Genomic DNA, 23333 nt, shown 5'->3' with positions numbered 1-23333 from the left:
CACTGAAACCAGTAAGAGCTTTGGCAGACCAAGGACTACAGCCCTGGCCTCTGTGGAGACAGCATCTCCCTTCCAGGTGTTAAACCTGTCACACTACCTGTCACTACTACAGAGTTTGTCTTTTGTCTAGTTTGTAGAAAATCATCTTAATGAACTACTGCTTTAGTAAGTTTATGGAGTGTTTTGACAGCCATGTACAGAGCTCCTAATCCTCACAGTGAGGCAGGGAACTAATTGCTATTACCCCAGTTTCACAGATGAAACTGAAGTAGAGAGAGGAGGTGACTTGCCAAATGCACAGGGATTTCTTAGCAGAACTGGGCTGAGAGCTCTGTAGTTCCTGGCTCTTAGCCTGGAGCTCAGTCTATGAGATCACTGAAGGCTGGTTGTGAAGTTAGACTGGATGAGCATAAAATCAACACACTCTTATATTAGGTGCCCCTATTCTGACATTCTTTTATAGGCACCGTCTATATTTATAGATCCAAAACTACCGATGCTGGATTAAATCCAATTTGGGCAGAAAGACTCTTTGTGGGGGCTGCATTATAGCTTTGACCCCCTTGAGGATGGATTTTACCTTTCCAGAATCCTCTTTTTGCCATACTTCACACACATTAGCCCAGTTACATGGACTATACAACTGTGAGCACAGTTTATGCTACTTGGATATCTATCAACAACTTCTTGATTTGCATGTACTAGCTAATAGCCTTGGGTCTATAGGCTATAAAATATGCTCATAATTATTTTCAAATTACCAAAAACTTGGGCTCATGAATTTTACAACAGCCGTAGGCACACACTATGGCTGTGTCCAGACTCAGGGGTTTTTTCGAAAAAAGTAGCCTTTTTTCGAAAAAACTTCCCCTGCGTCCAGACTCAAGCCGCGTTCTTTCGAAATTAATTCGAAAGAACGCGGCTTTTCTTTCGATGGCAGTAAACCTCATTTCACGAGGAAGAACGCCTTCTTTCGAAAGTTCCTCTTTCGAAAGAAGGCGTTTTTCAATGTAAATAGGGCTTCTTCAAAAGAGAGCATCCAGACTCACTGGATGCTTTCTTTCGAAAAAGCAAGCCGCTTTTTCGAAATTTCTCCGTGCAGTCTAGACGCTCTCTTTCGAAAGAGGCTCTTTCGAAAGATGCTTTCGAAAGAGCCTCTTTCGAAAGAAGCCTGCAGTCTAGACATAGCCAAAGTGACATTACTAAATATTAACCTGTGGCTTTTGAAAGCGTCACTGATTGGCTGCTTGCAAAGGTAAGTACAAATGAGAAGATTTCTAAGCACATCTCTCATTGCTGATATATATGATCTGTTTAATCATGAATTCACTAGGCCATCATCATAGCTACACACACAATCATGTATTTAGACACCGAAGTGACAGAATGCATATGTTATTATTTAGGGGAGCAACACTGTAGCTGTACAATTGGGAGCCATTTTTCAACAGTAGGCCCTATATCTTATAGAATTTTAGGCTTAGGGTATGTCTACACTACAGCGCTAATTCGAACTAACTTAGTTCGAATTAGTTAATTCCAACTAAGCTAATTCGAACTAGCGCATCCAGACTAAAAACTAGTTCGAATTAGCGTTTTGCTAATTCTAACTAGCATGTCCACACTGAGTGGACCCTGAACTGAGGAAGCAGTGCCGACAGGGCATCAGATTAGGACTTAGAGTGTGGAGCTGCTGCCTCAGGCTAGCCGAGGGCTGTGCTTAAAGGGACCCGACCCCCACTACAGACAGACAATTCTCAGGGGTGCCCCACTTGCAAAGCAGTCCTGGCTTAGAGTGCCCTGAGTGCCCACACTGGGCACATCACAGCACTCGGCCATCAGACCGGCTGCACTTGCCGCAGGCTGCCATCTGGGGAGAGGGAGCAATTGGGGGGCTGCAGAAGAGGTTCCACCCCCAGAAGCCCGCAGAGCCAGCCCAGTCCTCTCCATCGGGGGCTCGTACCCCATTCCTCCCTCACCTCCTTCCACTTACCCCTCCCTAGCCCCCCTTCCTGATGTACAAAATAAAGAAAACGTGTGGTCAAAAATAGAATGTCTCTTTATTGAACAAAACTCAGGGAGACTGGGAAAAGGAGGTGGGAGAGGGGAAGAGAAGGGGTGGGAAAGGGGAGGGCAACTAAAATGATCAGAGGTTTGGAACAGGTCCCATATGAAGAGAGGCTAAAGAGACTGGGACTTTTCAGTTTAGAAAAGAGGAGACTGAGGGGGGATAGGATAGAGATCTATAAAAGCACGAGTGGGGTGGAGAGGGTGCATCAAGAAAAGTTCTTCATTAGTTCCCATAATAGAAGGACTAGAGGACACCAAAGGAAAGGAATGGGTAGCAGGCTTCAAACTAGTAACAGAAAGTTGTTCTTCACAAAGCAAAGAGTCAACCTGTGGAACTCCTTGCTGCAGGAGGCTGTGAAGGCTAGAACTAGAACAGAGTTTAAAGAGAAGTGAGATAAAGTGATGGAGGTTGGGTCCATGGAGCGGTATTAGCCAGGGGGTAGGAGTGGTGTCCCTGCCCAAAGTTTGTGGAAGGCTGGAGAGGGATGGCATGAGACAAATGGCTTGGTCACTGTCTTGGGTCCATCCCCTCCAGGGTCCCTAGGGTTGGCCGCTGTCGGCAGACAGGCTACTGGGCTATATGGACCTTTGGTCTGACCCAGTACGGCCATTGTAAGCTCAGGGCTCAGGGTCAGGGGTCTCAGTGGACCACCTTGATTTTCATGCACACCTGCTCCTGGGTGGCCAGGCTGGCAGCTCTCCTGCCCTAGACGGCCACTTTCCTGTGCCTAGTGCGGAGGTCGTGGACGAGGTCCACGATATCCACACTAGACCAGGCGGGTGCCCGCCTCTTGCGGTCCCGGGCAAGCTCCCGGGAGCCGCCAGCCTGGTCCTGGGAAGAGGGGGAGGGCTGGGGAGCATCGGGTGGCTGGCTCGAGCCGTGCCAGGTGCAGGGTCTGCTAGCTGGGTGCTGGCAGGCTTGCACCTGGCACGGGCACCGTAGCCAGCCTGTGCCCCTTTAAGGGGTCCGGGGCCGGGAGGGGGGCAATAGAGTTTCCCTGGTGTTGGCCAGAGTGGCCACCAGGGAAATCTGGGGAGGGCTAGCCTCCCACTAGTTCGAATTAAGGGGCTACACACCCCTTAATTCGAACTAGTAAGTTCGAACTAGGCTTAGTCCTCGTAGAATGAGGTTTACCTAGTTCGAACTAAGCGCTCCGCTAGTTCGAATTAAGTTCGAACTAGCGGAGCACTAGTGTAGCGCCTATCAAAGTTAATTCGAACTAACGTCCATTAGTTCGAATTAACTTTGAAGTGTAGACATACCCTTAATTATTCAGTACCAATATACCTCTGTGATGTCCAGGTTTGCTAGATACGCTATAGCCACGAAGCAGCCTCCTGTTTCATTCCAAGTTGGTAAAAGTGGCTACTCGCTCACTAGAAGACAGTATGGCTATGTCTACACTTTGGAGTTATTTTGGGATGCCAGAAGTATCCCGAAATAGCTATTCCATGTTTTTTGAGCAAGTCCATTATTTCAAAATATAACAGGCTTGCTATTCCAATGTCCCTGTAAACCTTGTTCCTCGAGGAGTAAGGGACGTTTGGGAATAGGGCTCTATTTTGAAATTTGGTTATTTCAATTAGACAGTGCCAAATTTAGAGATAAGCTCTTTCAAAATTAACTTGAAATAAGCTACGCAATTTGAATAGTTCAAATTGCGTAGCTTATTTCAAGCTCTGGGTGCCATGTAGATGCACCCTATGTGACTACTCTTCTGCTGACCATGATATATGTCAATAAGGGGTATAGTAACAAGAGATCCAGGGAGTGTGTGTTCTGACTGTTCAGATGCCCCAGCCATAGTTTGGATCTTCTGGCCAAGTGACTATTAGTCAGAGGGGGAAGAGTCTTAAAAGGTCTGAAGGCCGAGGAAGCAACTCTTAACTAACACTGCATTATGAAGCTGGAGATGTCAGGTTTGGAGTCATCAAGTAGACAAATCTCCCCATCCTTTGGGGAAATCACTAATTGCTATGGAGATCTTCTATCACCAGAAGTTTAGCTGGGTGCTGGAAGAATGTATGAAACATTACTCTTCTCCAGTGACAGAAATTTGAACCCCGATTTTACAAATAGCCACTATCAGAAAAAAAAAAGGGCTGAGTGGGCCAACACAGAATGCCAAATCCAAACACCCAATGAACAGTGTAGTGACCTGAATTTGGATCTGATGAAGATTTTGGCACAGTAATTGACTTGTCTTAAATTAGCAACCATGAAGCCAATGGGAAACTTTAACATTTCCTTAGAATGTAAGCGTTCTGGATGTTTGGCTTTTTATCAAGACACTTTATTTTAAATAATATGTTAATTTTACTGGACCTGAATTGCAATGGAACTCTGGTAGAAGTTAATAGAGTCTACATTACTAACTGCCTATTGCAAATACTAAATTATAAATGGGCAGGAGAAACTGAATGACCTGAGAAAGCATTAAGAATTTTGAGTCGTGAAATGAATATGGTTTTTTAATTACTTAATATGAATGTATTAATCTGGATTCCTAATTTTATGTAAATATTGTATGAAAATAAAAATTGTGATGAATACTTCATACTTAGTAATGTTCCTGAAACTTGGCCTTTGATTTTTCTGCTTAACACCACATTATGGCTAAATTAGTAAACCATAAAGTAATTCATTCTCCATCAGCTAATCTCTTATCTAATTTATGAGTGACACTTTGCATTACATTAGCTATGACCATGCTGTAATTTTTTACAAGGACACACAGGACACAACTTCATTGTTATACTTGGAAACCAGGAATTGGATGAACACCAGAGCCCACTGGTCAGCACATTCAGCTGGAAAGGAGCAAATGCAGGTTACAGTCATCTGCTCCAGTGACTAAATTATTTATAAACTGTGGAAAAGCTTCAATAGGAGACATGGAGAGAACTCTCCTCCAGAGCACAAACATGATCCAGGCAGTACAGGCACTTTCCTGAGGGGTGGAAAGAACTCTACATGGGGGAGCTCAACCTGGGTGTCCCACCTATATGGTGAGTGTTCTAATCAGTGTGCTAAAAGACCAGGGTAGGGTCGGGCACCAACACCTTTGTCTGCAGTATGACCTATCCTGCTAGGTCTTCAGTGTGAGACAGACATCCCTGCACCTCACCTCAGGCAGTCGTGTACATGCTCACTGCCAGAAATGTAGGCACCTAGGGTATTTTAACCATTGAAATTTAGACACCTAGGATGAGAGCCACAAAGGGAAGAAGGTGTTGAAGTGCATCACAGCACCTAATGCTTAAGCACTATGGGGAGAGAAGGGTGCCTTAAATTGTGACCTACAAAGCCAGCATACGAGGTGGGAAGCCAACGAAGCAAGCCTCTGGAGATACTGACCAGTGGGGTGAGTGCTAAGCACTGCCCTACTCACAGTGCTAGGTGCCTAAGTCTGGGCTCTGAGGAGGCACCCATCTCTGCCAGTGATCTACAAATGGGACGAAGGTAGGTGTTTAGTCACCAGTGTTGCATGCAAAGCCCAAAACAGCTGGGTGTGTGGAGAACCTTCTTTGTAATCATTAACCTAGCAAACCCCTTGCAAAGGGGTGGAAATCTCCACTCACAGAAGAAGGGATTTGAACAGGGATCAGCCAATTCGCAGTTGACTAGCCTAACTCCAGATCTGCTGTGGGTCTCCCTCATCTCTGCTACTGAAGTGGTTTCACTTTATTTATTTAAATAATTGTGTAATTAAATGTTAATTAGGCCAGTGAAGAGTTAGAACAGTGGTCATAAGAACATAAGAACGGCCATACTGGGTCAGACCAAAGGTCCACCCAGCCCAGCATCCTGTCTACCGACAGTGGCCAGCACCAGATACCCCAGAGAGGGTGGACCGAAGACAACGATCAAGCAATTTGTCTCCTGCCATCCCTCTCCAGCCTCTGACAAACAGAGGCCAAGGACACCATTTTATCCCCTGGCTAATAGCCTTTTATGGACCTAACCTCCATGAAATTATCTAGCTTCTCTTTAAACTCTGTTATAGTCCTAGCCTTCACAGCCTCCTCTGGCAAGGAGTTCCACAGGTTGACAACACACTATGTGAAGAACTTTCTTTTATTAGTTTTAAACCTGCTCCCCATTAATTTCATTTGGCGTCCTCTAGTTCTTCTATTTAGGGAACTAATAAATAACTTTTCTTTATCGGCCCTCTCCACACCACTCATGATTTTATGGTCCCCAACCTTTTGGAGCTGCTGTGCACCCGGGGGCAGGGCCGCGCATGCGCCGCGTGCCCGGGAGCAACGACCCCATGTGCCGCGCATCCGGGGGCGGGGCTGCCAATTCGCCGCGCGCCCAGGGCCAGCGTACCCCATAGCCGCGTGCCCGGGGCCAGTGCTTTCCATGCGCCGTGTGCCTGGGTGCAGGGCCACCCATTCACCACACTCCCGGGGGCGGGGACACTCATGCGCCACACACCCAGGGCCAGTGCTCCCCATGCACTGCGCTCCCGGGGGCGGGGCCACCCATGTGCCCGAGGTTGGCACTGTGCATGCACTGTGCACCTGGGACCAGCACCGCGCATGCGCCACATGCCCGGGGTGGGGCCGGCCCCGAGCACTTGGCGGGCGCACATAAATGCCCTGGCAGGCGCCATGGCCCCCACAGCCACTGCATTGGGGACCATTGAGTTAGAAGGACTAGATAGCATAGTGATCTGGGAACTTACTTGAGATAATAGCCAATCCCTGATCAAGCTCCTGCTTCCCTCTCCCTGACCCCCCTGGAGGAAGGAGCACTGATACTGCGTTACCTGATAGTCTAAAGGTTATAAGATAAGTCCTCCTCCTTGCTACACCCCAGTTATTTTCTGTGAACTTGCGTAAGGGACCCTATCTGGGAGGCAGGCTCTGAGTATGCCTAGTGGCTTGATTTCCCTGCATCTGAGTTGGCTGGACTAACAGCTATCTTCCCTGGTTTGTGAATAACACTGGGGTTTAGGCAATTAGAGTTAGGGAGCAGTGTTCATGCTCAGGAGCAGAAACATAGGTGCTTAGGGAATTTTTACTACAAATCTTATGCACACTGAGTGAATTTAAGTGTCCGCAGGTTTAGGGAGTAGGCAAGTGGGAGTTTTGTGCATCACAGTGGTACCTAAAAACAAGATTTAGACATCAAAGCACCTTTGTGAATCACATTCCTAATGATGTTGGATGCCTTCTAGGTTAGGTGGTGCCTGAGCAGGGAGTTTGAGAATCTCAGCATTGATCCTTTGGTGGATTTAGCCCTTAGATACCATGTTTTGATTTTGGGATTCCATCCAGCATTTATATGCGGGATAATCTAGTATACGTTATCCTGCCTCAATGTTGAAATGATCTGGACTAATTGACCTCTTGAGGTTCCGTTGATGCCTACATTTCTATTCTTCAGACAGTGCTAAATTCAGACACAAATGTATTCTCACAGTTACTTGCACCTGCAGTTGGAGGCCTGGTTAAATACATGGCAGTTTTTTGTGTAATTGTTTCCATTGATTATCCACCTAATTATGATCAATGTTATTACACCAGTGAGATTAGTCATCATCTATGTACAGATGTGTTTAGCTTTACAGGGTAACATACTGAGTCTTGATTTTTGCTGAAGGAAGTTATGTACCCATCTCCCTTTGCACAATGCTGAAAACTAGCCTTTTCAAGTGCACCCCATTTTTATAAGAAATAGCTTGTTTTAATTTGAGCTGAGTCTCCTAGTAGTGTTCCCAGCATGTATCAAAAGTATTTTTCTGCTATGCTGCCTTTCAGAAAATGGCTTGTTGTAGATATTAAAGCAGCTTTTGAAGTGTCTTACCAAGCTATTTGTATTTAATGCCATTATTACAGTGGAGTAGCCCTAGAAGCAGTAGTGGATATACAACATATTGATCCTGCTGTATGAGAGTGGGAGAGAACTTTCACTCAAGGGTTTTTATTTATCAATTACTACTTACAAAGCATAAACCTTAACAGAGGCCAATGCTGATCTTCCAGTGAATTAATGAAAAGGCACTCCAGAATGACATAGAACTGATGCTCTGAATACATGATGCTAAGAGTTTGTATTTCTCAGTTTAATTAGACAAGCAAGTTAACTTTTAAGGTCAGGGGCTGGGCTGAGGCAGTATACTGTTGTCCTCCACATCAGCCTTTCTCTGGGAACCCAAACACACTGTGCAGGATAAAAGCTATGATTAAAAATAGTTTCTAGGGCTTATGATTATAGATAGAAATAAAAGCTCTGAGAAATATGCATGACTTCCATTCATCTCAAGATGTTGACAATGGCGCCTAATGCTCAAAATTCTCAGATTAGCACCATTGACTATTTCACAGCTGATTATTTTAGCCAATCATCCAACTATTCTGGCTTGGAGGCAGAATTGGGGTATATGAAAGAAGCTAATGTAGAGGGTAACCTCTTTTTTTCTTTCCTCTGACTTAAATGAAATTGAGAGGCTACAGAATGAGGACCTTATCCTCTGTATCTCATTTTCCACCATCTGCTCTGTAAATACCATTGTCCTTGCAATGCTGCAAGGAAAAATTAGCATTTCTACAGTGCAATGAAAATGTAAAGCGCTGCATCATATCTGCATATAAAATATAGATATATGGCGCTCCATTTATGCTAATTGTGAACAACAGTCCAACTACTTTAAGAGGCTGAGTTGTGTTCAGTACAGTGGATGAATTTCACATGCTTACCTCTCCATTGAAGAAACAGAATATAGTTGCAACAAGTAAGCCCTAAGGAGGACAAAAAGAAAATAGGTTAGAATATTTCAATGTTTGTGCACAATTTGCTAATTTAAGGCTTAGAGTCACGAGATGAAGGCACAATGCTACTCTCCCACCTCTACAACCTCAGATGACCATCTTGTACAGTCTATAGTCAAATATTACAATATCCCATTGATTTTTGTCTTTCCATCATGTTTTACTAGCCTGTGTTGTCATGGTCTAGATCCTAGCCCAACGTAAGGAGGGCAGGAACTGGGAGCAGAGCAGCTCATTGGTACAGGTTCTTGAGAAAGAAAGAATGGAGGTTGAGTGACCTAGATGCTACTATTCTTCCTTTGGAGCAGGGATACAAGGGGAGCTGTACCGGCCAGGTGTCATGGATGCTTTTTTCATCAGGAACGGAATGCCCAGGAGCTCTTAACTGGAGTGTGTGTCTGGAGTAGTTGACCTGGCCTATTTGGTTGGATGGAAACATCGGCATATGGGAAGGAAGGAAGAGAGCAAATAGGGCGAGTAAGAGGGGTGGGAGCAAATACAAAAAGAACTTTTGGTCCTAAATTGTTCTCACTATTTAAAATTAATGTAACACAACAGGAGTTCAGAGGGATATTTCATTACTGCAGTGGCAAAATGAAACAAGGCCAGATCAGGAAGATGTGATGAGGAAGCATAACATGAATAAGGCAATTTCTCATGCTTAGGTGCTGCAACACAGAGCCACTTAAGCAGAGAAGAATTTTTCTTAAAAGTATTCTAAAGTGTTCTAAAAGATCTAATATATCTTATTAATAGCATCACAAAGCCACATTTAAAGCCAAGTGCATTCATTTTAAAGCACTTAAAATGTTCCTTAAACAGTAATAAAATAAATGTAGCAATGAATTTCAGGGGAAAATTGCAACACAGTGGCTACTAACATTCTCAAAGGATTCTGTGTGGGGGCGGGGTGAGGAGGAAGAGAGAGAGATGGGTTAGAAGTTTTGTACCTTTGTCTTTACACCTCAAGTCAATTGACTGCCAGTGAATTGGAGGTAGTTAACACGTTTGTATACTTTGGACAAATATATGGTCAGGGCTCCAACCCTAAAGGAATCAGGCATCTGAGGATTATCCAGACTAGTATTACAAAGCTGTTAGCTGCCTTGAGCAAATGGTGATCAGTAAACTCAGGATAAGAAGAAGCCTCTAGTGACGGCAAGCCCAATATGACTGACAAGTACAAACCTGCCATGGTCAGAGTAATAAAGAAAAGAATATGGAACCAGTAAGAGCAAAAAAAACCCCAGTACACAATGTAGGAGGAAGGAGGGATGCAGATTGGAAAACTATGATTTCTACTCACTTTTTTTTATAATGAAATGTAGTAATTGTCCTAAACTTCAGCCCAGGTTCTCCAGTTCAGCAAAGAGTGCCAGGCAAAGAGGGGAGAAGGCGAAGGAGACTTTATGCCCCTTCCTTGATCTTGGAGCATGCTGAGGCTGAGAGTTGATCTGCCTTTCAGAGCTGCTCTAAATTGTGGCCGTTTTTGGCCAACTATCTCTGGCCCAAAGGGATAGTTCCAGCAGCTGGGAACTGGTGAGTTATTTTTATGCTTTGCCTCATGCCCTTTTCTCCAGCCACAGCCACTAGTCACTGGGAAACCACAATACGACAGTAAAGCCAGCTTTAAGGTTCCTTTTGTGCTGTAGGATTTGACCCTTATGCCTGTATCACACATTCCATTAAAACCCTCCATTACATGTTCTCCTCAATGACAGAATCACACTAGATACCTCTTCAGCAAATACAATCCATATGAATAAAAAACTACTGTGGTTTAAAGAAACAGAAGTTACTCAAGGTTTTGAAAAACTCAGTTGTAGATGCATGTGCATTATTCTCAGCAAAGCTTAATCCTGCTTTAAGGTTTAGATTGTTCAGAGATGTATTTCTTAGTCTACAGAAAAAAAAATCTCTATCTACATTGTTTTCATGTTTCTATTTACAACACTGTCAATTTTTTCCTACCCAAGATGTTTCAGAAGAGAGAATCAGACTCTCTCTCCATTTACATGTGCTTTAATATACTTTGTCAAAGTGCTCTCTAAATTACTCTGCTCTTGTGATGGAATGAACTGATAGCATTCAACATCGGAGCAGCACAGTATGCATGGTGTAACAATAATTAAACTATGCTAATTCTGTAATAAGGATGTGTTAAGGCTTAATTCTCATGGCACCCTTTATAGAGTATAGTAAGATACTGAACACACATGTGGTATCTATTCTGTTCATTGGGGTTTTGGGTTTTTTTTTTACTTCAAATCTTGGTTGATTTCTGGAGAGACTTCAGACCAGTTCATGGGTATTGGGGCCAGGCCCATGGCCACCTGGGCTACAGATAAGGGCAGTAGAGTTGCTTCAAGGTCACTGCTAGCTTGCCGGGTGCAGAATACGCCAGTATTGTTGCTGAACAGCCTGTGAGTACGTCTACACAGAATTTTGAAAAGACACTCCCTGTTCAGTGACAGAATTTGGTTAATGGTGCTCTAAAAACTGCTGTACAGACAGTGATTTGACCTTGTGATTTGGGCTGGAGCACAGGCTCTGAAGTCCAAGGTTGGAGAAGGTGGCAAGACCCACAACTTCAAAGTGCTGTCTATCCAGCACTCTTCAGAGGCTAGTCTGATCAGGGTTTCAGGGGTTGGAAGGCTTCCACCCACTCACTCCCCAGTGCTGTGTGGACATACCTGTGCTTGCAAGCTAGGATGGCCTAGTAGCATGACAGGTACTGTAATCTAGTGGGCAAATCCTTTATTACATCCCTACTCTCTTCCTCTGCTCTTGGCTCCAGGTGGGAGTAGGATAAGATACAAGATCAGAGCAGGGAAGAGGTGTGAAGGATTGTTTATGATTGGGGCATGTGCCAAAAGACACATCCCCCTCACAAACCCATCTGTGCTGTAACTAGAATGGCTCTCACATCCATACCCCTCTCACTGGCTTGACATGGGTTCTATTACATACAGGATTTACACGTAGGTTCAGTGGCTCCTAGTGCCCCCACGACACACTGTTCTAGCCCCCTGCACAAAGCTACCCCAAATCCTCTCATGATCCTATCCTGAAGGCCCTAGTATGCAAGTATCAACGTTTACTCATTTGTTAATGTTTTTTAAAATATCACTGAAGCACTTGTTGCTCCTTCTCCTATTAAAACAATTCTAGGAGCTGAGGGGAAGGGAGAGGTGGCCACAGTAATGCTTATTCAGCCCCAATGGAAATTAGCTGCATGGATTTGGGCCAGTTGCCAATCTTCATTGAGAGTGTGACTATTTACTGATCTGCATTCCAATAACATCTAGGGGCTTTAGGCAGGGATCAGAACCCCATTGCGATAGGTGCTGTATAAACAAAAACATAGTGCCTACCCCGAAGAGCATACAGTGTATATATGAGATAAGAGATAACAAGGGGCTACAACCAGAAAATCGGTACAATACAAGGAACCAGTGACACCCTCCTGGTATGCATGGTCAGCAGTGGTAACATCACACCAGTGGCCTAATCATTTCTGTGTTTTTCATAGGCATCCTGGCACAGGAGAGTTCTACGAGGAGGGAGGTGGCATTGCAGATGATGTATTTTTAGCTTCCTTTTCCAGAATAAGAGGAGATCAGTAAATGAATGTGATTTGGACTAATGCACTCTGCTAGGATTAGGTCACGAACCCTCCCACGATGTAGGTTTCCAACATTAAGCCAAAAAGAACCGATAATGGTTGTAATGACAGAAAATGCTAGAGAGTGACTCACTTGTTCTTCAGCATTATGGCCTCAGATACCATCTGTTGGAAGCCAGAGGACAGAGGCGTCCTTCAGAGCTCCAACCCAAGCCAGAGCTTGGAAGTGCTAACTACACAGCTGTTATCAGAATGCAAGTGGGAGCCTTCTAGCTCCCACTTTGAGTTTGCTCCTGTGACCTATGTAGACAGACTCCCCCACTCTGGGATGTCTTTACCTAAACAGATGCCAAGCTTTCCTTTTGTACTGATGCTGCAAGGTACATGAAAAATCTTTTCCATTTTTATTTTTGCTCCATCAGTGTTCACAGCTCTGCAAGTACGTTCCCCTTAACTGTGCAGAGCCAGAGCATTATTAGGTATTAGCCTTGTCTTTTCTGAGCCAGGGGATTTAGGGCACAATTGATTTTAAGATTGCTGTGTTTATACTGTACTCTAGCTTTAAATACCAGGGAGCTGCATTTCTAAGAATGTCTTTAGTGGGGGGCCATTGATTCCTTCCTTGAGGAGCATAATGTGCAGATTACTCCTTAAATTTCTTTTCTGTATCTCCTCTGCTCTTTCCTGATGCCATTAGTTTCTGTTTCAGCTGCTGCAATCTTTGTTGAAGCAGAGGTCACTCATGCTCCAGAGCAAACAGCTTTCTCTCCACCTCCTCTACCCACTGCTATATGTTGTCTGAGATACGTGATAAAATTGATTTGGGTCTGGAAAGCATATGTCAGTACTGATGTTATTTTGGGATCAACACCATTAGTTATGGTGAAATTCTTTTTTTTTAACTACCGATAATTCTATGAAGACCACTTGAATCACAGACTGCTGTTGAACCTTGCTCCGGCATATCTTCAAATTTACCAGCCTTGGGACATGTGTATGTCTTTTTGAATTGATGGCTAGATTTTTCCCATGTTTGGAAGCCAATGCTGGTCTAAGACTTCTTTGCTTGACAATTATTTGGTTTAGTTTTTACTTGACTTCAGTGTCTTAAAGTGGAGTTGCATTCTGAGAGGGGGCTTATAAAAATAGCTCCATGTGTTTTCACTGGGATTGTCTCTCAATGACTCCCTATTACAGTTGCCCATTTTACCCTTAAAGAGGTGCTTGCTAATTGCTCAGCTGGAGTTTTTGCAGCCAGATTGCCTGCTTTCTGGATTGTGCCTCTTCCCAGCAATAAAGATTTTGCAGGTTTGATGTTACTCTCAGTTATAGCTGTGCACCTACAGCTGGATTTGTTGGTCCTTCAGCCCAGACCATGGCCCTGCTCCTCACTCCACCCATGCTTGAGATCTCACCAAACTGAGTGATTAGGCAACAAAATGGCAAATGAAATTTAATGTGGATAAGTGTAAAGTAATGCACATTGGAAAAAATAACCCCAACTATACGTACAATATGATGGGGGCTAATTTAGCTACAACTAATCAGGAAAGAGATCATGGAGTTATCATGGATAGTTCTCTGAAAACGTCCATGCAATGTGCAGCAGCAGTCAAAAAAGCAAATAGGATGCTAGGAATTATTAAAAAAGGGATAGAAAATAAGACAAAGAATATCTTACTGCCCCGATATAAAACTATAGTACGCCCACATCTTGAATACTGAGTACAGATGTGATGTCCTCACCTCAAAAAAGATATTTTGACATTAGAAAAGGTTCAGAAAAGAGCAACTAAAATGTTTAGGGGTTTGGAACGGGTCCCATATGAGGAAAGGCTAAAGAGACTGGGACTTTTCAGTTTAGAAAAGAGGAGACTGAGGGAGGATATGATAGAGGTATATAAAATCATAAGTGGTGTGGAGAGGGTGAATAAAGAAAAGTTATTTACTTGTTCCCATAATATAAGAATTAGAGGACACCAAATGAAACTAATGGGTAGCTGGTTTAAAACTAATACAAGAAAGTTCTTCTTCACACAGCACACAGTCAACCTGTGGAATGCCTTGCCAGAGGAGGCTGTGAAGGCTAGGACTATAACAGAGTTTAAAAAAGAGCTAGATAATTCACGGAGGTTAGGTCCATAAAAGGCTATTAGCCAGGGGGTAAGGAATGGTGTCCCTGGCCTCTGTTTGTCAAAGGCTGGAGAAGGATGTCAGGAGACAAATTGCTTGATCATTGTCTTCGGTCCACCCCCTCTGGGGCACCTGGCACTGGCCACTGTCGGCAGACAGGATACTGGGCTAGATGGACCTTTGTTCTGATCCAGTATGGCCATTCTTATTTTCTTATGTTCTTCCTTCTGAGGCCCTGCCTGTGTTCTTCTGGGAGATTCTACCCACTGCTTGCATAGGGTAAGGGAGTAAAGAGGAGTGAGGAGACGATGAAGGGGTAGAGAGGCATGAGCAGTGGTTATGGCTTTGGGGAGAAGAGGCCAAGAGTGGGTGGGGCCTTGGGGCAGAATATGGGGACACAGTCTGGTGGCTAGGTCCCCTTTTGCATGTGGGCCTGGTGCCACTAGCATCATTATGAACTTGGTGCTGGGTGCATCTCCACTGTCTCCAAAATCTGCCCTCAGTTACAGTTGGGCAACTTTATTGCCTTCAATAGGATTGTACATGTTGCCTAAGGAAAATCCATAATTAACTCAATGATCTGGAATTCAAATTTTTGCTTTGTGACACTTAGGCTACGTCTACATTGCAATTTTAAATCGAAAAAAGATACACAATTTGCAGTATGCAAATTGCATATCTTTTTCTGATTTACTTTTGAAAGAGGCTTTTTCAAAATTTGGTGCGTCTACATGGTGCAAAATTTCGGAAAAAAGTGCTCTTTTGAGCCATCCATTATGCCTGTTCTTTCGAAAAAGCGGACGCGTTCCTTGGATGTGGTGTTTCTTTCTTGGGATACCTTCGGTATCCTGAAAAAGCAATGCAGTTTAGATGTAGCCTTACATTAGTGGATGTCTCTGTTCAGTTGGATGGATGTGTCCATCCTTCTAACTAGAGCTTCTGCTTCTGAAATAGCTGCTATGCATTAAATACTCCTTAAGAGCTGCAGTATCTTTTTGTTTGAAGTCATCATCAGTTCCACATAATTTGAGACTTCACAACTTGTCTCAGTGATGATGAGGGGCGCTATATAGCTCCATTTGATAGATCCTTTGGAACCATGGTGGCTGTGGTGCAGAAAGAGCAAATATTCATATCTGGAGCAGAGAATTTATTTGTAAGTAACATGGATTTTAGGGTCAAAGGGTTTGGAGGAGCAGTCAGCCCTGTTCCAGAGAGACCAGCAGAGAAGTACTACAATGAGCTTGACAAAATCAGGTGATTGTTTCTAATTACCAGTTGGGGTTATAAATAATGGTCCCAACTTCCTAAGAGAGTTTGTGACCAGGAGAAGGCCAGGAATATATTCTTTTCTGGCTGCTGTAAAGGTTCCATGGACTACTTCCTACTGGAGTGGGTGTTTTGTCCAGTAAACTGTGAGAATCTAGGAAGCCCCACAATCAAAATTAAGAACAGAGCTATTACATTTTTTTGCTGCTCCAGATCATGGAGGCAAAGGCAATGAACTGAACTGGGCGTGGCTGATTATATTTTCAAGGCTGGTGATTTGAGTCCACCAGCCTACAACATTTTTTTAGTGCTACCATTGGGGAAAAAAAAAGTTTTCCCTTTTGTAATCTACAGGTCAATTCCACAGATCTGCTAGGAGGATTAAAGCCTATGTGCAGTAACAAATGTGATAATTCCTACACTTGAGAAATGAACAAATAGCCTATCATAGGCTAGATAGGGTGTGTCTACACTGGATCCGTAGCTCAAAATGAGCAGTGCAATTTGAGCTACGCAAATTGCGTAGCTTATTTCAAGCGTATTTCAAAATAGAGCACTATTCTGAAACGTCCCTTAATCCTCGTGGTACGAGATTTACTGGGACATCGGAATAGCGTGCCTGTTATTTTGAAAGCTATTTCAAAATAATGGGCATGCTGTCAAGATGCAGAAAACATGATTTTGGGATACTGAAAGTATCCCAAAATAGAGCTGCTGTCTAGATGCAGCCATAATGAATAGCATACGTTTTCAGTGAAGCAGAATGTTCTGGGAAATAAACCACTTCTGCTACAAAATCATGAGTGTAGAGGAAAATCTCATAATAAAGAAAGAACAGTTTAGAGCAAGAATGGCTCCTATTATTTAAATTGACCTTCAGTGTGGGAAACCTAGCAGGGAACATCGCATTGTATTGTTGTCCAGCTGGGAATAATAACTGTGAAAAAGTTCAGTTTCTTCTGGGAACAAATACTCTGTCATTCATACTCTTCAGTCATCCTATTTTTACAATAGATTGCAGCATTGCAGTCTGTACTGTACTTGTTGCAAGTGGAAGGTTTGTTCAGTATGCCAAATCACAATTGTCATATACTGTTGCAATGGCTTATTGAAAAACAAAGCCCAAATCTGTCATACTATCTATGAGAAGATGCCTGGAAAACAAATATTTAAATAATTCAGAGCTAACCATAAAAGTTACAGTGAAACCATACATAGAAATAACTGCTAATTACATCAGCAGTGCTATAAGAAAATGAGCAGAGTAGAGATCACATATGTGACTATTCTGAATAGCAGATTGCTATAAATAAATGCTCTGAAAATGACCCAAAACGAACTCATGATAAAACTACAAAAAAATAAAAAATAAAATCTGCATTTTGATATCCAGGTAGGGATCACATAATGAGATAATTACAGGGCAATCATGAAATAACTTATGTTGATTTAGCTAGTGTAATGCCAACAGGAAGAATCAAAGCTTAGTGCATGAGTCTCACTGCAGCTTGAGCTATAAAGGCAGCTGGCTCTCAGTTAAGGCTGTAGAGCTCACTCATTCTTTCTCTCTAAAAATTGTCTAAGCGCCATTGCATGGGACAGTGAACCACACCCTGTAGGAGTGTGAGTTACACTAGCATCACTTGGCCAGAATTCTTAAAGTTAGTTGATACAGAGCTTTGGGAATATGAGTTGCTTGTAATTATCAACATTTCCAATAGCAGTGGTATATGGTCATACCGTACTACATAGCGACATGTAACAACATAAGTTATTTCATGAATGCAGACTTCAAACATTTGCACATGTGATACGGCTATTAGACACATGAAGCATGTCGCCTTTGGTAGAAATGAGGCAGGATGAACTGAAGCCAGGGTAGACAGCCAAACAATTGAAAATTACGTATTACTGTACAAAAAGAAGATGCCTATAGAAGGCAGCCTTTTTGAAATGGTGATGCTGTTGTTTCAAAATGCTTATAAAATAAAAATATTAGTGTAATATGTTAAGTTAAACAGCTTAAAATAGTGAATTAACAATCAACTGGACTTTAATCATTTTGATCCTTTATTGCACTGACTATAAACACCTTTTCTTTGGCACAGCAATTTCCATATACAGTTAATTTTAATATCATTCACACTGCAGTGCTTTTCGAAAGGCTTTCTGAGCACATTTGCATTAGCAGGGCTTTGAACAACATTTAAAGCCCTCTGTGATCTCAATTTTCTCTACTGAATTCAGAAACATCTTTATTCTGTAATTTTGAAGGATTTTTCCCATTTCCTCAGCTATTGGTGACCGTTTGCACACTAAAAATAGGGACACTGAGGAAAGTAATATATGATGTGAAAAATGTTGGAGGAAAAAACCCCAAGCAGTTGTGATTACTTTCAGAGACAAAGCATTTGGCAAAAGAATCCTCTTCTAAAATTAAACCTAAGGGCAAATATATCATGTAAGCCTAACTCGTTATTATTTTCCATACCTGATAATGCATTAATATATGCATGATGTAATCATATATTTCTCCAGCAAGTCTGTTTTCTGGTCTCCAGGGAAAAATGACAAACTGAATTCCCAGTAAGGGCACCAGGATTAGTGTGGCTCTGACAGCTTTCATGTACATGTTGGATTCAGCCCGATGAGTATCTCTTAGCTTTGTCACCAGAACCCGGACGATGTTAAGCAAAAAGAAAAAATTGACCTAAAAAAACAGAGTCTTTATTGGTAAATCACTCCAAATGAAGTACAAAACTCAGCAATGATAACAAGACCCTGATTCATGGCTCCAGTCATAGCTTATAACAACAACTGATTGGGACTGACATAGGGGTCAAAGTATGTAACTTTGGGTGCCTTACAACACCTAGGGTATGTCTAGACTGCACCCCTCTGCTGGCAGAGGGATGCAGATTAGGCTGGGCAAAATTGCTAATGAAGCGGGGATTTAAATATCCCATGCTTCATTAGCATAAAAATGGCCACTGCTTTTTTCCCGCATGGAGCTTTGTCGGAGAAAAGCGGTAGTCTAGAGGCTTTTCTATCACTAAAGCCTTTTCCGATAGATCTCTTAAGTCTCGTAAAACGAGGTATACAGGATCTATCGGAAAAGGCTTTCTTTCGTGATAGATCAGCCTCTCGAGTGCCACTTTCCTCCGACAAAGCTCTGTGCCGAAAAAAAGCAGCGGCCATTTTTATGCTAACGAAGTGCGGGATATTTAAATCCCCGCTTCATTAGCAATTTTGCCCAGCCTAATCTGCATCCCTCTGCCAGCAGAGGGGTGCAGTCTAGACATACCCCATACTGACAAATTTACATGAATGGAGGATATGCCCCTAAATCTCTTTTTGGGTAGTAAGAACTCGATCCTGAAAGGCACTGAGTTCTCTGGCTCCAATCCAACAAAATGTAAAATTATGCCAATGAGTAGCTTTCACTGAACTCAGTGGTGCTACTCATGTGCTTAAACTTAAGCATAGGCTTAAGTACATTGCTAGTTTGGGGCATGACAGACAGAATTTTCAGAAGGGCTCAGCTCTCACATTGGTGGACAGATATTCAAATGAACTCATGCTGAAGTTGAGGGGAGCTGTCCATGCTGATGACCTTTGGAAATCAGGCCATTTGGTCCCTATGGAATCAATACAGCCAGAGAAGAAGCAGAATGTGGACTTTCCATCTTGCTAGTACATCTAGCTCATGTACTTCCACACTGCTGTCATGATATCATGCACATTCCAGTGACAGAGCTTCTGCATTGTAATAGGCTGTTGCCAGATTCTTTAAAAAGGGAAATGATTTTGCTGTATTACTCAGAGTTATATTAAAATAGTTGTAACTCCATGAATACATGAGTGAGCATATCTGGTCCTTCCAGTGTGAAAAGCCATGCTCAGATAAGTGTCAGTATTGTACCTACTGAGAAATATCTCAATTGTTCTGTTATTATTACAAATACAAATAATATAATATACAAATTATTATTATTACCACAGATGTGGTTGCCTCAGCCCAAAAAAGATATATTGGCACTGGAAAAGATTCAGAAAAGGGAAACAAAAATGACTAGGGTCCCATATGAAGAGAGATTAGAAAGACCTGGACTTTTCATTTTAGAAAAGAGGAGACTAAGGGGGGATATGATAGAGGTCTATAAAATCATGACTGCTGTGGAAAAAGTGAATAAGGAAAAGTTATTTACTTATTCCCATGATATAAGAAGTAGGGGGTCACCAAATGAAAGTGATAGGCAGCAGATTTAAAACAAACAAAAGGAAGTTTTTCTTCACTCAGTGCTCAGTCAACCTCTGGAACTCCTTGTCAGAGGATGTGGTGAAGACTAGGACTTTAACAGGGTTCAAAAAAGAGCTAGTTAGATTTGTGGAGGTTAGGTCCATCAATGGCTATTAGCCAGAATGGGTAGGAATGGAGTCCCTAGCCTCTGTTTGTCTGGAAATGAGTGACAGAGGAGGGATCATGTGAGGATTACCTGTGTGTTCCTTCCCTCTGGGGCCTCTGGTATTGGCCACTGTTGGCAGACAGGATACTGGGCTGGTTGGACCTTTGGTCTGACCCAGTATGGCTGTTCTTATGTTCTTATGTTTTACTTTTGTGCTCTGCTTAACAAGGAATAATAAATGATTTCTTTGTCTCTACTCGTCGTTTATTCTCCACGCTTCCCAGGGCTTTGGAATCAAATCACCTAACCTTCATGTTCAGAATTCTTTCAGGCAACTGATTAAAAAACCTCTGCCGAAGTAAAAAGACACGGCTCCATTGAACCTGTCCTCCACTCTCTGTTTCTACTGGGCAAAAAGCGGATATCTAGTGTATTCTGTAAGAGCTGAGTTTCCATGACACAGCTGCATTTACATAGCGTAGTTTCAAACCAGCAACTAATAACACAGCCCCTGCAATCTCCAAAGTGGGGATGGGAGGGGTGTTTGTCTGGATGGGTAAAGAAAAAAAAGGGAATAGCTCCATTAAAAATCACCATCTCTCGTGTGTTCGGATAGTGGCAGGGAGGATGGTAGGGTTCCCATAAACCACTAGATTTATGCACACTTGAGAGAGGGGATTTAAACTCTGCCACTCCAGTTTAAGCACCTTCTCATGCCTGGACTAGCTCAATTTTAAAGAAAGATGAACTTTTCCCTAGAGACATGATCAATCTTTTTCTTAGGGTGGCTGACATATAAATCAGTGGAGAGAGCATTAAACATCTGAAAAGGTTTGCCTGCCCTCTGTCACACCTTGGCATTACAAGAGCAGAAAAAAATTCAGCTGTTTTAATAAATCCAGTGCTTGGAGCTATTGTAAAGAGGAGGAGCTCCCTGAGTATTCTCATTCCAGGCAGGAACATTTGTTACCACACCAAGCAGGGTGACTTTATTTTCTCAGAATACTGTTGTGCAGTTTTCCATTTCCCATACACGATTAAAAGAATTAAGCTTAGAATGGAGATGGTAAGTTTTTTTCTAAACAATTTTTAGGAGGCATACTGCATCTTGGCATTGCTAAAATCCTCTAACGGTTCTTAAAGGAGGGGTAGAAAGAGATCGGAGAGATTTTTGATTACTCTGGAACAGACCCGTGTTCATGTATAGGCATTTCCACGATGCTTATCACCACTGCTTTTGATCTCTCAGGGTATGTCTACAGTACCCCGCTAGTTCGAACTAGCGGGGTAATGTAGGCATACCGCAATTGCAAATGAAGCCCGGGATTTGAATTTCCCGGGCTTCATTTGCATAAGCGGGGCGCCGCCATTTTTAAATCCCCGCTCGTTCGAACCCCGTGCCGCGCGGCTACACGGGGCACGAACTAGGTAGTTCCAACTAGGCTTCCTAGTTGGAACTACCTAGTTCGTGCCCCGTGTAGCCGCGCGGCACGGGGTTCCAACGAGCGGGGATTTAAAAATGGCGGCGCCCCGCTTATGCAAATGAAGCCCGGGAAATTCAAATCCCGGGCTTCATTTGCAATTGCGGTATGCCTACATTACCCTCCTAATTCGAATTAGGAGGGTAGTGTAGACATACCCTCAGATAGTGTAGATGTTTACAAGCGGATGTCACGCCCCAAGCCAACAAAAGCTGGCTCTCCAGTGCTGACGCAGAGCATCTGAGTGACAAATTGAGTTAGGAGCTAATGTTTGGTTTGAATAAAAACTTTTCCAAAATGTCAGTGTTCAGGTCTTATGTACCAGTGTGGGCATCTGATAGTGATAGGAGACTGGAGCTAATGGGTTCCCTGATCCATACACGCCTGCTGATGGCAATTCTGGGCCCGAGGGCAGAAGTCAATGGACCCCAAGCATGCACAAGTCATGACCGTGTAAATGCAGTCTGACTGACATTTGGATGCTGCTGCGCCTGCACTGGCTGGTGCCCAGCAAGTTGTTGGCAGTGCTGCTGAGTGCACTCTTCTGGTAGGGGCAGGACTTGGGGAAGGGATAGGCTGAGGATGGGGCCTGGAGTAGAGTGACAGGCACTGAGCTCCCCCATGTCCTTGCTTGAGAGGAAGTCGGTGAGTGTGGGGAAAAAAAAAACCCTTGGGATTCCTTGCTGCAATTTCCTTGCTTTGCCATCTCATGCTGTGTGTTGCCCCTTCTCAAGCATTCTATTCCGGTACTTATCACCTCCAGCATCATCCCAATTTAGCTCACAACCTCTCTTTGACCTCTCTTCCCTTTTACCACAGAGTCTAACCAAAAAGGGTAATTAATCACTGGAACTCTTTACCTAAGGTAGCAGTGATTCTCTGTTACTGGTAATGATCTATCATGTTTCTAGAGAAAAGTAATTTTAAAATAAAGATTGGATATTTTTCTAAAAGCTACACTCTAGTTCAAACAGGAATCATTTTGAGGGAAGTTCTGTGGAGTGTGTTATGCAGGAGGTCAGATGAGATGACCACAATGTTCCCTTCTGCCTCAGAATCTGTGAAAACCAATTCTGAATTATTGACTTGGTCTCAGATCACCCTGGAAAGGCTAGTCTGAAACATAGTTAATTCATTTATGCCGTGTATCCCGCAGCACAGTTAACACATAATTTTAACAAAGATTAACTGCATTGAATCAAAGATTCTGTAGTTTAAGTAGCTATGATTTTTAAAAGGCATTAGTAATTTTGGATGCCTCTGTTGTTAGATTGCCCAACTTGAGATACCTTCAAGGGGCCTGGTTTTCAGAAAGTGCTACGTACCTACCCTTTGAAAATCAAGTCCCTTTAAGGCAGGGTAGGGAACCTAAGGCCCGGAGCCTGGTTGTGGCTCCTGACTTGTCTGGATCTAGCCCCTGAGGCTTGGGGCTCTGTCCCCCAGCATTGGGGAGTCCACACTAATGCTCTAGTCTCCCTGGTCATCCCCCCGCTGAGCTGAAGCTCATAAAATCTGCTGGCCTGCCCCCCTCCCTCGGCTATGGTTTGCACGTGGGGAATGTCTTTCTCC

General features: G+C 43.2%; 1 protein-coding gene across 2 annotated transcripts in view; it reads right to left on the bottom strand.

Annotated features, from left to right (window-relative positions):
* CALCR (calcitonin receptor) overlaps nucleotides 1-23333 on the bottom strand; it is a 261965-nt gene that overhangs the window by 8778 nt on the left and 229854 nt on the right. For both annotated transcript variants that reach the window (XM_089776702.1, XM_075922361.2), the window contains 2 exons: nucleotides 18369-18587; nucleotides 8779-8820 (listed from right to left, as the gene is read on the bottom strand). In XM_089776702.1, coding sequence (XP_089632828.1) covers nucleotides 8779-8820; nucleotides 18369-18587 — 261 coding nt within the window. The remainder of the gene's footprint in view (nucleotides 1-8778; nucleotides 8821-18368; nucleotides 18588-23333) is intronic.

Source organism: Pelodiscus sinensis, chromosome 2, assembly GCF_052426305.1.
Source record: "Pelodiscus sinensis isolate ZL-2025 chromosome 2, ASM5242630v1, whole genome shotgun sequence".
NCBI classification, from domain to species: Eukaryota; Metazoa; Chordata; order Testudines; family Trionychidae; genus Pelodiscus; species Pelodiscus sinensis.
The sequence above is the reverse complement of the archived record's forward strand: the minus strand, read 5'-3'. Positions and strand labels throughout refer to the sequence as shown.